The sequence below is a fragment of the Balearica regulorum genome, chromosome Z, assembly GCF_011004875.1.
Source record: "Balearica regulorum gibbericeps isolate bBalReg1 chromosome Z, bBalReg1.pri, whole genome shotgun sequence".
In the NCBI taxonomy this organism is placed as follows: Eukaryota; Metazoa; Chordata; class Aves; order Gruiformes; family Gruidae; genus Balearica; species Balearica regulorum.
In genome coordinates, this window is record NC_046220.1 from 40,612,914 (window position 1) to 40,626,157 (window position 13,244).

At 37.2% G+C, this 13,244-nt stretch overlaps 1 protein-coding gene across 7 annotated transcripts in view; it reads left to right on the forward strand.

The window, feature by feature from the left end:
• CDC14B (cell division cycle 14B) overlaps positions 1-13,244 on the forward strand; it is a 47,046-nt gene that overhangs the window by 25,615 nt on the left and 8,187 nt on the right. For 3 of the 7 annotated variants that reach the window (XR_012832966.1, XM_075739680.1, XM_075739681.1), the window contains exons 6-13: positions 10-76; positions 1,524-1,586; positions 2,502-2,589; positions 2,954-3,184; positions 4,417-4,555; positions 4,685-4,838; positions 5,592-5,692; positions 8,302-8,447. Coding sequence is in view for 6 of the 7 variants with exons in the window: in XM_075739680.1 (XP_075595795.1) it covers positions 10-76; positions 1,524-1,586; positions 2,502-2,589; positions 2,954-3,184; positions 4,417-4,555; positions 4,685-4,838; positions 5,592-5,692; positions 8,302-8,413 (955 nt within the window). In the remaining variant the exon portion in view is untranslated. The remainder of the gene's footprint in view (positions 1-9; positions 77-1,523; positions 1,587-2,501; positions 2,590-2,953; positions 3,185-4,416; positions 4,556-4,684; positions 4,839-5,591; positions 5,693-8,301; positions 8,448-13,244) is intronic. The other 4 variants (XM_075739683.1, XM_075739676.1, XM_075739682.1 and 1 more) reach the window with 2 other exon arrangements.

The following is a 13,244-nucleotide window of genomic DNA, read 5'->3' on the forward strand; positions in this document are numbered from 1 at the left end:
ATGTTATAGGGATGCTTCCTTTGGTACTTGCAGTTTTCATCTGACATTGCTGGACTGTTTTCATGCAATAAACAAGGTCAGTAAAACAGTATTTTTCATATTGCAAAAGATCACTAATAATTGCCCAACAGAAGGCGGCAACTTAGGAAGCTAGGATCCAGTTAAGCCTTTGCAGTAGCACATTTTCTGACTGTTGCCTAGCTTATTATGTATCATGCACTGTAACAAAACTTCTAGATACAGCATCCGTAGAAGTTGACCAGTAACTTATATAATCAACTAAAGAAGATTTTAAACAGGGAATTTTGAGTTTTATTTATGTAATCTTTCAGGACAGTCAGTCACACCTCTAATCCCTAAAAGTTGTGTGATAAGTTTATTATATGCCTGCCTGGTGTTACATTTTAGGCTGAATATATATAGCCTTTGAAAGTGGTTTTGAATTGGTTAGTGATATTTTTTAGGCATTTGCAGCATGTGCTAATGACTTCAAGTTTTGCTTTAGTAACATAAATAGAACACACATTATGAGGCAGGTGCTTTTTTTTTAAACTACAAATTATCATAATCTAGTGTTTTAAAGCAATATGGTCGTGAAGTAACATGGCATTGAAGGACAGGGGAATTTATATGCATTCTATTTAGTCTGTACAAGTAGTGAAATGGGGAGTTTTGCAGCTGTCCACTCTGCTAAAGGCTTTTGTATGATGGGTATCTCTGCCAAATACTGGTGTTTTTACTGATTAAGCGAGCTTCTTGCAGATTTGTGTTTTTCAGCTTTTTTGGATGTTTTGGCATTGGCTGCTTCTATGCCAAGAGCGGTGAATTGCTATTCTTCTTAATACCGGTGAACAGCAAGGAAAAGTACAGAAGATTATACAGTGAAAAAGGAGATTAGAATGTAGTTTTTTAAATATCTGGAGATAGGGGGTTATCTGTGTTTGTGCTTCCTGACTTAACAAATGGGTAGACTGCCAGTTACCCAAATGTTTAAATTTTTTATACAGGATTAAATATAATGGTTGTGGATAATTACAGGACATCAGGGACCATGCTCGTGTCTGCTTAGGAATGAGTGTCTGCAAACAATTTAAAATCAATGACAATATTAGCATCATAATGAGACTGAGTAGCATTCATGCACAAACATATTTGTAATCCTTGAATGCAGACTTCAGAATGTACTCATAATTTCAATAAATATTTTTTGCCAGTTATTTTTCTCTTTTTTATTTTTTTACTGCTAGCAGTAATAAAAAGACTGAATGATTCTGTAGTCAGGAATTTTGTACTGATTCAATGAAAACAGAAAAGAGTGGATTTGCTTGTCTAACTTCACTTATATTAAAATTTACAAATCTGTTTTGAACCAAGACTGAATTGATCTGTATTTTTCAAATATATGAGGAAATCTCTCTGAAAGAGTAGAATAGGTATTAAGGGTCTTTCAGTAACCTAGGAGTGATAAACTGTCCGCATTGAAATGGTGTTGTCTTTGTTAAAAGCTGTATTCTGAATTTTAGGCTTTGCAGTATGGTTTCCTGGATTTCAATACGTTTGATGTAAATGAATATGAGCATTATGAAGTAAGTGTTCAGTATCAATCTTGTGATTTGTTTGCTGTTACTAATGCTAAGATGATGGTTTATAATATGTGCTATTTTTTTTGTTGTTGAATTAGGTTCCATTTCTGTTTTGTCTCTTTAAACTTTGATTGTTAAATAAAGGTGTGTGGTCAGAGAGAGAATATTAAAATTCAGATTTAAGCACAGTCAGCCTCAAACATGGGAGGTAAAGCAGAAACCAAAATTGAGATAAATACTTTTTTCCATTATTATTAAAGCCCTGGAAGATGATCAGGGAGTGGGAATTTGGCCACCTTTTAGAGGTCATGTATATTCTTGAGCAGTCCTGATGAGAAACTTGAGGGCATACAAGTCCAAGTCTAACTGAATTCTGGAGAGTGATTAAAGTATGTATCTGTGAACACATGGCAAAGGTACAATAAAAATCTTTGAGATAAAGAAGGAAGCAGGGATGGGAAACTCCAAGCCTTTGGGGCAGGGGAAATGGATGTGACAGTGAAGGACTGCAACCCTTGACGATATGCAGTCTCAGAAATGCAAAGCTGCCAGTTACCTGTAAAGAGAAAATTAAATGTTCTTAGAAGCTAAAAAGTCATTATTTAAATTATGAACAGAGATAATGCCAAGGTCATAATTTAGGAACCTATAAAAAATTAAAAAGTGGAAGTTGCCCTTCATCTGAAGTACATCAGTTGTGTTGTTCTAAAACTCTTAATTTAGAAAGAGGAGAACACAGGCAAGAAAAGGGAGGTTGATAGCATCTGGCATCCTCCCAATGGAACAGAAAACAGGCAACTAACATAACTTCCTTTGGCAAAAATTGTACATCACATCTATCTAGCATGTATTTTGAAACAATAAGGAAAAGCCTGAAAATACAGGGATAATGATAAACCAAGCATTTTCTCTTGACAGAGAGCAGAAAATGGAGATTTTAACTGGATAATACCAAACAAATTCATTGCCTTCAGTGGACCTCATTCAAGAAGTAAAATTGAAAATGGTATGCTTAAAAAAGGAGGTGGGGGACAGAAGCCCACTGCTTTCTTAGTTGATTGTTATCAGTAAGAACACGCTTTAAAAATTGTTCCTCAAACAGTGTGTTTTTTTCCTTGGCTCTTTTTCTTTTATAAGAACCCTGGCAGTAAAACTTTAATGCTTGGTTTAATTGCATCTGACCTAGGTGATTATGTTAAAATTCCATTTTCGGTTAGTCTATTTCTTTATGTTGAACATGAGTTCTATTTTGAAAGTGTTTTCATCTCTTGTTTTTGAGTCTTCGTTTATTTCTGCAGGTTGAGCCTTACTCTCTTCTTTTTTTTTTTTTTTTTTTTTTTTTTTTTTTTACCCCTTCTTTTTTCAAATAGGCTATCCCCACCATGCTCCAGAGGCCTATTTCCCATACTTCAGGAAACATAAGGTCACCACTATAATACGCCTCAACAAAAAACTGTACGATGCCAAGCGATTTATAGATGCTGGATTTGAGCATTTTGACCTCTTCTTTGCTGATGGAAGCACACCTAGTGATACAATAGTTACAACGTTTCTAAATATTTGTGAAAATGCTGAAGGTGTTATAGCCGTCCATTGCAAAGGTATAGTGCAAAACCAATGTATATTACAAGTGATGCTTATAGTTACAATTCCTGAGGTATTTTGCACTATAATTTCATTATATCTAGTTACTAACTTCTCTGCCAAGCCGCAACTTTTCCATACCAATTCTTACTGTGCTTTTGTTCTGCACTTCATTTCTAATTTTTTTTAAGTTCCAGAAAAATCTTCCCAGCTGTTTCCAAGAATGAGGTTGGGGAAAGTGAGCCTGCCAATGTTAATAGCTCTTTGCTAGAAAATGTTACCACTTTCCAAGGATGCTTTTGAGCAGGAATTCAAAGCCCCAGCAAGGTTTATAGATCTTCCTGAAAATACACAGTTAAATATACCAAGTCATAAACTTTTGAAAATGCCAGTGCAGGTTTTTGAGGAGATTCTTTATGAAGTATAAGTGTTCTTCCAGAACCACAGAAATCTTTATCCCTCAGAAACCCTTTATACTAGCTGTACTGGGCATTCTGTGAATATCTGTTCCTCCAGAGTTAGACTGCCAAAGAAAAGATACTCAGAGCATGCCCAGTGCAGCTAGTATAAAGATACGGTTTTCTGTGGTTCTAGAGGAACTGTATTTCCCTTCCCACACCATCTTTAATAGTCTATCAGACATTTATTCTCCACAAACTTTGCTTCACTAACGAACCTGATAATGCTGTGATTGAAGGAGAAAGGCCTTTTCTTAACCGATTTACCTGGGACCTGCAAAGGCTGCATTTTTGTTCCTGGATCTGCTGTTTGCCGCATGTTTAACAGGACTATACTGCAAAGTGGAAGAATTGGTAAAAATATCATCTTGACTGTTGGGAAGGAAGTGCCTATCTTACTCTCCAGTGCAATCTATGATCAATTTGCTAAAAGGTGCTTTGAGAATTTTGGAAAAAAGCCAGCTGTTTTATCCCATGCATAAGAACATTCTCATACCTATATACATATTCATAGATAGATAGGTAAGTAAAGATAAGTAGACTTACAGATATTTGTAAAGTCGCTGACTTTGGAAGGTTACCTCATTCAAAAGCATATGAACAATGTGTTAGTAATCTTGTACATGGAAAAAAAATCAAATGGTGAATTGCACTTACCAAGTTTGATCAGTAACAAGTTTGTTTAATAAACTAGGCAAGTAACTATGTGTCCAAGTAACAATGTCTGTAGCTACAGCAGATTCCAGATGAAGATGGGTATATAAAAGAAGCCATTCTTTTATCTTACACAGCTGGTCTCGGACGAACTGGCACACTTATTGCCTGTTACATTATGAAGCATTATCGGATGACAGCTGCTGAAACTATTGCATGGATTAGAATAAATAGACCTGGTTCAGTGATTGGACCACAACAACACTTCCTGATGGAGTGAGTAGATTGACTATAAATTATTTCAAAAATAGATCTAGATGTCTTTTTCTCCTTCTTTTATTGTACACTTAATATTCTTTGATATTAATTTGTTGTGTTTTGGGCTTTTTTTCCATGTTATGACAGCAAACAGGCAGAACTTTGGACGGAAGGAGATATTTTCCGTGCAAAGTTGAAAGAGAACCGTGAAATTGCTGTAACAAGAATTCTGTCAGGAGTGGATGATATTTCAATTAATGACATGGGAAACAGGAGGACCATCCAAAAGGACATTGAACTGGTAATGCTCCAAATATTATGTTCTTGTAAAAGTTGTAACCGCTGCTGAGAATCTCTCAAGTTCTGAACAAACCTGTGGGTACAGTAAAACTATGTTAATCAGATTATTTTTCTGTTTGGCCTTTTTGAATCAAGAGATATGGGGGTGGGAAGTTATGGGCAGCAAGCATGAAAAATGAAGTGCAGTATGTAGGTGAAGTAGGAGCACCCTTATCATACTTTAGTAATTAGGTAAATATTAGAACAAAAAAAGCGCTCACGATTTGCAATCAAAACCACTGTGATTTTGTTTTGGATTGTCTGTTACTTCCGAGCGTGTGTATAAAGGGAAGGGATGAAAGGGTTTTTGCTCTTTTTAGTTTCTAAATAATTGCAACTTCTACAATACCTTTTGACGCTGCCTTTTAATAAACAGTACTGCTGTTTTGAAAAGGCAAGTGCTGTACATGAGTGAAGATTGTACTGTACTTAAGCAAAGATTTGATAATATGTTTCCACTGTTTTAAAGGTAGACAACATTCTGAGGCAAGTAATTCATGACACCTTTTGATGGTTTACAGGTTTAAAAGCAGCAAACAGGAAACTGGAAAGAACAGAATTGTGTTTATGCAAGTGAATGTCATTTGATTTTATGCTGGCAAACTTCCTGTTGGGACAACTCTAAGTTTAAGATTTATGATAAGGTTATTTCTTAAATAACGAAGTGTCTATATTTTAATCTTGGTTTACCCCTCCCCTGCCTCCACTTATCCAGTACAGTGATGAAGATGAAACAAACTGTGTAACACAAGGTGATAAGCTTCGTGCTCTGAAAAGTAGAAGGCAAGCAAAAGCTCCAACAGCCTCTCCACTAACGTAAGTCAGTTTCTGAATGTATAAATGCCAGAAATACTTTTATCTTCTTCTTTATGCATACTTCCCTTTGCCCCCAAAAGTTTGTTGCCAAGGCTACTTCTACTTATTTAAAACAAGCGTGAGATTCATCATTTCTCTGAAGACTTGGTGAGCACTAAGGAAGCAGGAGAACTTTGTTAAAGACTTGCGTTACTCAATTTCTAGTTTTCTGCATTGTTTTTGATTCCAGTAGTCTGCAGTTTACCAGCTTCCGTAGTATTTTTGAATGCTTTACTTTTAATCACAAACATTCCCTTGTCTTTCCTGTGGTAGTACAAAAATGGAAGAATATGACTTTGTGTGATGGTGGTTGATTGGCTGAAATAAGGTACACACTGGTTTTTGAAGTAAAGTCAGCTGCCTAACAAGAAGAGTGGAAAGAAGAATCTTCAGCTTTCTTTCATTTCCTCTTCCTTAGAGAGGAACTTCCCCTAAATTCTGTGGGCTTTGGAATAATTGCTGGTAGATCTGGAAGGCAGGGAGTAGCACTATTTTGGTAAATAAATTCAAAAGGAGTGCATTTCTGTCAGGGAACCTGGTATGCTAGTCTCTTTATTTTGGACAAGTACTGAAACACCACCTGTAAGAGAAAAGTTCATAGTCACCTTTGCATCTGTTGTAGCTTTTAACAACTGTAGGTAGAAAAACTTTCTGTCTGCCATTAACTACAAGAGAATGCAAGAAATCTTGCATTCTCTTGTAGTTAATGGCAGACAGAAAGTTTTCTCAAGACATACTTGGATCTCATTTGATTGCTAAGAAAGGAATGGTGACCCCTGGCTGTCAGGTTATTGCAAATAACACAGCACCAGAGTCACAAACCAAAGGCAACTTGGCTTTTGTTGTGCTCTCTTTCTGTAGGGGATGATGCTGCCAGCTGCTGGCCAGGTTTGGTTGGTTTGGGGTTTTTTTGTTTGGTTGGTTGGTTTTTAAAGACTAAACAGTGTCATCAGACTTTTAGAAAAAGTGAGAGGTATGTAGTAAGAATGTGCTGAAGGTAAAGGAATATATCTTTGGATACCCTCACACATTGCTATGTATGTATTCTGCTTTTGTTTTAAAAGATTCTCTTTTGTTCATGCTCATCATTTACACAGCCAGTCATTTAAGAAAGAGCAGACTGAGAGCAAAGCCTGTACCCAACTGACCCAAAAAAACCCACCCCAAAACACATCACCTCAGTTACCTCAAATAGCACAGTAAAGACCAGCTACCTTGCATATTAGTTTCTAAAGCACATAGTGCCTTAGTTTCTACTTCACAATATTTTTTTCATAAAAGCACCTTTAAGTCATGTAATAAAGGTTGTGAAAGATCTCATTTATGGCATGTTGAATAGAACAAATGTTGATTCGTATGTGAATGTAGATAGAATGTAGATAGATAATCTATTCAGAGCTATTGTCTTAATATGCAGAAAGGCTATAAACTATTAAAATATTATTCCATTCATGAAGTATTCTGCAACATCACTGCTCTAATTAGAACTAGTTAGTATGTCCTTCTGTAGAATTAAAATAATTGATCTAGAGCTTATAGTTGTATTTTATAGTGTGCATTGTTGCACAAGGAATTGGATTTCCCTCCTCCTGTTCCCCTGAGTTACTTGTATGGAGTGCAGCTTGTACTGAAATAATTTGGTGAAAAATTGATGTATAACTTCTTACATTTTTCGTGCTACTATTATTACAGCAAGATATTGCTAAGAATATTTAACTGCCCTACCTGAGTCAGAAGTCTTCCCTAGTAGAAGAGGTGTCAGTCTTTCTCCCTTTTAGTTCAGACAGTTAAAAATAATCTTGCAGTGAAATTGATTAATTTCATCTAAGCAAACAAAAAGAAGCTTCTAAATTCTCTATGCAGTTTTATTTCACAGACAAAAAAAAAATAAGCAAAATAAGAGCACCATAAGCTGGCACATTTACAGAGAGCTAGAGGCATTGCTTATGTTTAAGTCACAAGGGATTTGTGTATAATATTTGTTAACGTTTATTGAAGTTGGTTGTATAAACTATATGCTTTAATGAATGGATACTTTATATATGTTTTAATTAGAAATATTCTGCACCTTTGGCAAAGGATTATGAATTAGCTTTTTCTACTTTGAACACAGGAAGGTTATATACCCTGTCATCTGGGTGTTTATGTAAATTGTTTGTTCCTACAAACTGATCTGTCTCTGATCTAATGTGTTAGTATTAAAACATACCATTGTGGAGTAGGATGTATGAATACAGGCTGATGAAACTGCGTAAGAGATGGCAGCAAGTGGTCAGAGATGTACTGCTCCAGAACGCACTCATTTTCAAAAGAGTGATACGGACTTTCTTTGCAATAGACAACTTTAGTGAGGATTTCAGAAAATTTGCTTTGATTCCAGCAACATGTGGATACTACATTTGACAATTTATGGTTGCATGGATTGTTACAGTCACAGAAAGTAAGAAAATGCTTGGTAAATGTTATAGAGCAATATGCTTTTGAAGAACTCGAAACAAGCTAAGGTGCACCAATAGCTTTTGCTTTTGAATTTTTGTTCATCTTTTCCTCCCCCTCCAACCCCTTTTTAGATGGGTCCTAGCTATGCTGGTGTCTACACTGTGTAGCATTATCATCTGGTGGATTGTATGTGGCTCCCTTCTGCCCAGCCTGCTATTCTGTCTAGATGGTTTAAGAACATAGTAACCATCAGGACCCCCTGAGAGAGAGCCACTGTGTAAGTGTCCCATTCCATTTCTCTACAATAGCTCACGCTTTCTGTCTAGTATGCCTCATAAATGCATGTTTTCATGTCATTTTTCTTACTGGCTTGCAAGAGTAAACTTCACTGCTCAGGCTTGGTTGTGTTTTTGTGTATGTTATTTGGAATAACTGAGTAATTGTTATGGCTGGCTTGCAGGGCTTTTATAATTAGGATAATTTATAATTTTGAAGCCTTTCTTCTCTGCATGCTCCTGCAAATAAGCAAAACTGTATTTGTAAAAAGGAAAAAGTACTGCTTTAAAATACGATCCTATGCTTTGCATATTGCAAATGAAGATGTTAGCTCCAGTTTTACTTTGAAATTCATGAACTTGCAAAGGAGTTTAGTTTCCCAAAGGATGATTTTACTCACATGAAAGGCCAGGAATTAGAATTTGTTAGAAATGTCAGTAGGTCTTTGCTTTTAGTAAGAGATTACAGTATTGTATGCCATAAGAGGCAGTAAAATGGGACTTCTTTTTTCCTTTTTACCTTAACAGAAAATGAGGCAGGTTGCAGTATTAGGTCAAGGCTCAGTTGTTTACCCAGTCAATCTGGTTTCATCTTCTTTTGTTCTCAATTATTTTTATAGAGCTTTACGAGACTAGTTAAATCCCTTCTTTCTGTTACTTGGATTCAGGAGCTGAGTAAAGCATTAAAAACATTAGTTGCTTGAGTACAGTTTTCACTTTTTCTCCACTCTGCTTTTGTCAGAGTGGCTGCAGTGATTGCTGTGCCTCACTTCCACTGAAAAGATGCAATGTTTTCATCAAATGACAACTTCCATCTTTCAGCCAAATAAACAGCAGAGCGCAGAACTGCCAGGAAGTGCAAACAGAAACTTTTTGCTTGCTACGATGTCTCCCTGGCACTGCTTCCACCATCAACACCTTCAAAGCGAAATGGTTACTTTGGTTGAATGCTTGAACCTTTGGTGCCCTCAGAGGAAAAAATAGGTCAGAAAAAGTGTTTTACACCAGAGTAGTAAGAAAGAAAAGGCATTTTCTCCTGACAGAACATTAAGGTTAAGAGTGTCTATCCTTCTTACCTTTGGCCTTGCAACTTTTTGTCTACACTTTTAAAAAGCATGGGACTCTTTCTGCTGAAGTAAATGACCTAATAACTAACAAATGAGAACAGGAGGACTTGTGGACAACTTAGTTATCCTGTTAGCCTTAGCTGAGGTCATCTTAATCTATTCTTTTGGAGCAAAAAACCCCATAAAGAACACTTTAGCTGTTTCTTTTTTTTCCATTGGTACCTAACTTTGTCAAAGAACATACTTAAATGAGAGGCTTGTTTTCAAAGTTTTACACTGAATGCAGCAGTATTTCTTGTCTCAGTTTTGTCCAGAAGTCAGACCTCAGATTTCTAAACACAGACTAAAAAGCTAAACTTAAAACACTGGTTAAAAAAAATGAAACAATCTGTCCTTTGTTTTCCTGTACTGTAAGATCAATTTCGCTCAACTATCATCCTTTCTTTCTCTTACAGTTTCTGTGTTATGTCTAAAAATTCCCTTGCTAGAGGGAAAGAGAAAAGATTGTTTGATGTGGGTAAATGTGTCACAATGCCAGCAATTGGGCTACTGGTGCTGCTGCCTCATATCCAGGATTGACAGTCATACACTGTTGGTTTATGTCTGGGAAGAGAAGACACTTAAGCTTTTCTTAAATGCTGGACTAACATTGTCTCCATGATGCAGCTAGTGTCTCTTGTGTTGTAAGAGATCAAATTATCAATCACGATCATGAATCTGTCTGGGCTTGCCTGGCAGTCCTGTTGGCTGGAGCCCTGTAGACTGAAGACTATCAGTCACTTGTTGCCTACTGATGACTTGGAACAGTGGTAGAGGTCTCAGGCCTATTATCCTAGAAATGAGGTGATGAAGGAGACAGCAATATTGTATTTGACAGACCTCACAAAACAGGTAGCCTTGACAAGAATGAAATGCCCATCGCAGGTTAGAGAAGACATGCTCCTGTGTAACCTCTCTTTCCCTCATCCCTCTCTAGGATACTGTAATCATTTTTCTTTTTAAAAAGCTTGTTGTGTGGAGGATTGATTTCTCTCCAAGACGTATTACCTTGCTGGCATTTCAAGTTTTGTGGATTTTGTCTTGGGTTGTGGGGTTTGGGCTTGTCATGGTTTTGCCTCAGTCAGCAGCTCAGCCCCACACAGCTGGTTGCTCACTCTCCCCCTGGTGGGATGGGGGAGATAATGTGAAGAGTGAAAGTGAGAAAACTCCTGGATTGAGATAAAGACAGTTGAATAAGTAAAGCAAAAGCTGCACACACAAGCAAAGCAAGACAAGGAATTCATTCCCCGCTTCCCATGGGCAGGCAGGTGTTCAGCCATCTCCAGGGCAGCAGGGCTCCATCATGCGTAATGGTGACTTGGGAAGACAAACACCATCACTCCGAACGTCCCCCCCCTTCCTTCCTCTTCCCCCAGTTTTGTATGCTGAGCATGACATTATATCATATGGAATATCCCTTTGGTCAGTTGGGGTCAGCTGTCCCAGCTGTGTCCCTTCCCAACTCCTTGTGCACCTCCAGCCTCCTCGCTGGTGGGGCGGTGTGAGAAGCAGAAAAGGCCTTGGCTCTGTGCAAGCACTGCTTAACAAAACATCTCTATATTATCAACACTGTTTTCAGCACAAATCTAAAACTTAGCCCCATACTAGCCACGATGAAGAAAATTAGTTCTATCCCAGCCAAAACCAGCACAGGGCTTTTGTGTCCTGGTGGTGTACCTGTTCCCCCACCCCGCTCTGAGTTAAATGGTGGAAAAAGTTGTGAACCGTTTTAAAGATGGTACTACTCACCCAAATCTTGTTCCATTTAAGCAGGTTTTGATTTGTTTAAACACCAATATATTAGCTTGAATAAGAAAGTAGTGTATAAACTAGTGTGGTGTTTGGGGAGTATGTTAGGTTCAGAACTACCAAGTGATGCTTCCGTTACAGATTAACTGGAGATGAAAAATTCTTACGATATACAGATTATCTATTTTAGTAGCGTGGCTATTATAGCATCCTGTAGCCTGTGTTCAGGAAAATTTCTGCCTTTTTTTTTTTTTAAATCATATTTCATTGAGTTAGAAAACAATTGTGTACATCAGATGTGCTTTCTTCTGGTGTTTCTGGAAGTTGGTTGTTATGTACAGCATGACATGCTATTCTAAATGAGTTACAGTTACAAAGTAGTGAGGTAGGTGTCCTGACAATCTTACCATTCTCTAATGTAGTTTGGGATTATTTTTTTTTGGTGCTGGGATTTTGGGAGGATTTCCTCTGCTGTGGTCTCATCTCACGTCTGTTATAAAACCTATCTGTCAAACCTGCTATCAAGTGAGGCTGCTAGTCTAATTGTATTAAATCAAAATTCCATACATTAAAGATAGTTTCTTCTCTTACTTTAAACATGTATGCAGAAGCATTCTAATAAAAGCTCTGAAAACACTGCTACTGCTCTAAGCTGACAGTTGTTGGGCCTGAAGGCAACTCTTGGCATTTAGTTGTAATGCGGTGTCAGTTGATGGTGTAAATTGGACCTTGTGTGTTTTCCTTGAGGTGCTATCAGCCTTGTAAGTCTACAATTTTAGTCTGATTTAAACACGTCTGATCATTCAGCAAATGTTTTGTTCACAGGGATTTCAATTAACCTTTACTCTTGGGTAGCCATGTGAAGTTGTGTATCACTAAGATGTAAAAATGACCTATCTGCTGAGGAGCAGATGATGTTAAAGGTTCTACCATGCCCACAGCTGGCTCTGAGCTGATCCCGTAAGCCAGCTCCTTCTCTCCCTACCCTTTGGTAGATACAGCAATCTTAAGAGGATGATGCGGTTGGTTTGGTTTTAAGGTGCAATTATATATGGTGACTATATTTATGAGTCATATTTCCATTTAGAACCTCTTCTCTTTTCTTTCTTCTTTTTTGAACAGATAAAATGCAATTCTGTGAGAAGTAAGGACTTATGATACATTGAAAAGATGAATATTTGTTTGTGCAAGATGATATCTTAGCACTTCATAGTGTTTCAGTTCATATTCGATAAGCATATGGGTTTAAGCCATGTATACGGACCTGTTTTCTAAACTTCTGGTGTCTGAAAGGAATGGACACCTAGAAGAGAAAGATTATAACCATTAGATCACATTCCAATAACTGTTGCTTTCTTTTATATTACATGCAATTTATACAGAGAGATACTGTATGTATATATTCAAGGAGAAAACATGATTTTTCCGTATTTCTGCCTGCACGAGCACTATTAAACCAGCATGTGCCATGGTTTGGTCATGCTTATGTTTCAGTGACTAAATGTTACGGGGTTAATCCAGCTTTGTACCTTTCTGTTCAGTCCTGGAAGTTGCTAATGGCACAGATAAAAGGTACAATGCAAGTGTTTTTTCACCACTGGTGTAATTTTTAAAGCTCAGTTGGAAGTGCAGTAGCCCAAATTTGTTCATGTTGTATGACAACTGGGGCACTGAAAAGAGAATTTCAAGTTTTAATATTAGAACTTGTTAGAAATGGTTTACAAGCACAATGGAAATTATAAAGTGAACTTCCAGGTTTTGAACCTTTTCACCTTGGGCATCCAAGGAAAACATTTTTGTTAGAAGAATTTGTGTTCTCTACAGAAGCATGATATGAAGTTGAAGGTATCTGGTTTTTGTTTTCAGCCTCTTGAATAAGTGATTCCTCCGAATTTGAATGTGTTGTGTTTACAGTAGAATTTGCTTTGCACTTTGATAGCACTT